This window comes from Ischnura elegans, chromosome X (assembly GCF_921293095.1).
Source record: "Ischnura elegans chromosome X, ioIscEleg1.1, whole genome shotgun sequence".
In the NCBI taxonomy this organism is placed as follows: domain Eukaryota; kingdom Metazoa; phylum Arthropoda; class Insecta; order Odonata; family Coenagrionidae; genus Ischnura; species Ischnura elegans.
The window spans coordinates 25,732,207-25,733,489 of NC_060259.1; the positions used below are offsets into that span (position 1 = coordinate 25,732,207).

The 1,283-nt window shown below is 44.3% G+C and overlaps 1 protein-coding gene across 1 annotated transcript; it reads right to left on the reverse strand.

Annotated features, from left to right (window-relative positions):
• Positions 1–974: 974 nt before the first annotated feature.
• On the reverse strand, positions 975–1,283 carry LOC124171115 (histone H2A-like). The gene has a single exon (XM_046550253.1). It carries the CDS (start codon positions 1,275–1,277, stop codon positions 975–977), a length of 303 nt encoding a protein of 100 aa, XP_046406209.1. The 5' UTR covers positions 1,278–1,283.

A 1,283-nucleotide genomic window follows, 5' to 3' on the forward strand; every position in this document is an offset into this window, starting at 1 on the left:
TTGAGCTTTATGATGGCAAATTTTGATTGGTGAAGGATTTCGTCGATGAGGCTTTGCTGTCACAATGAAGTCAATTATAGTAGCTCTTGAGATCTGTGAGCAGCGGCGGATCCAGGATTTTTTTTCTGGAATGGGCACAAAGGTTTGACAGGAAAATGATCTTCTCATGCGTGAGATTAAAAACCGAGGTGCAACAGTTACTGTGCGAAATATACTCAATATTTTAATACGAAAATTCTTCATATGAAATTATATGATTGAGACTCCGTATCAAACACAAAACAAAGCGAACGTAATGATAGCATCATAAAAATTTCTGTCTATTCTTTAAGCGTCTGGGGTGGACACGTGCCCCCCCTAAATCCGCCTATGTCTGTGAGCACTCCCATGTTAATTATTTATTTTAAAAATTGTTTGGTAAAACTTCCACGTGTAGTATACTAACTAATTTACAGTAGCATAACATAACAACAGCATAAAGTGGTAGATGAATGCATTCAAGCAAAAACTAGTTAAATAGATGAAACAATTGGGTCAAGTTTTCTCGGTTTTCCGGCCGGGTGGAGAATCCATCGTATCTGACGCTTCGAGGTCCGTTACGTTTCTCGTTCTCCGGAATTGTTCGTCATTTTTCCCACGGATATTTCAAACAGGGTTTACTTGAACCCAGCACTAACTAAGTAATCACGTTTTTCTAAGTTTAAGGTTTCGACGTTATTCATGTCTAATTATGTCGTTCCCACGATTGCCAAACGTTGCGCTGCATTCGCTCCATACGGTCATGCGTTCTAATTGGTTGATATGCGGTCTCAGTGACGGTTTCAGTGAACGGACGGCGACACAAAGTGGGTGGAAATCAACCATGACACCTTGAAAATAGCCTTGACAGAACCCTAAATTTTCACAATTTTTTGGGAAGAAAAAATGGTACAGTCTGATAGCAAAATCTCTGATGATTAAGGAACTATGGCTATTCAAATATCAGACAGGAGCTTGTTCAACTCCTCGTCGTTACGGATGGCCAGTTGGAGGTGACGGGGGATGATCCTCGTCTTCTTGTTGTCACGGGCGGCGTTACCGGCCAACTCCAAAACTTCCGCGGCCAGGTATTCCATGACGGCGGCCAGGTACACGGGGGCACCGGCACCGACGCGCTCGGCGTAGTTGCCCTTGCGGAGAAGACGGTGAATACGTCCCACGGGGAACTGAAGTCCGGCCCTGCTGGAACGGGACTTGGACTTGCCCTTGACTTTGCCTCCCTTTCCTCGTCCGGACATGATGAA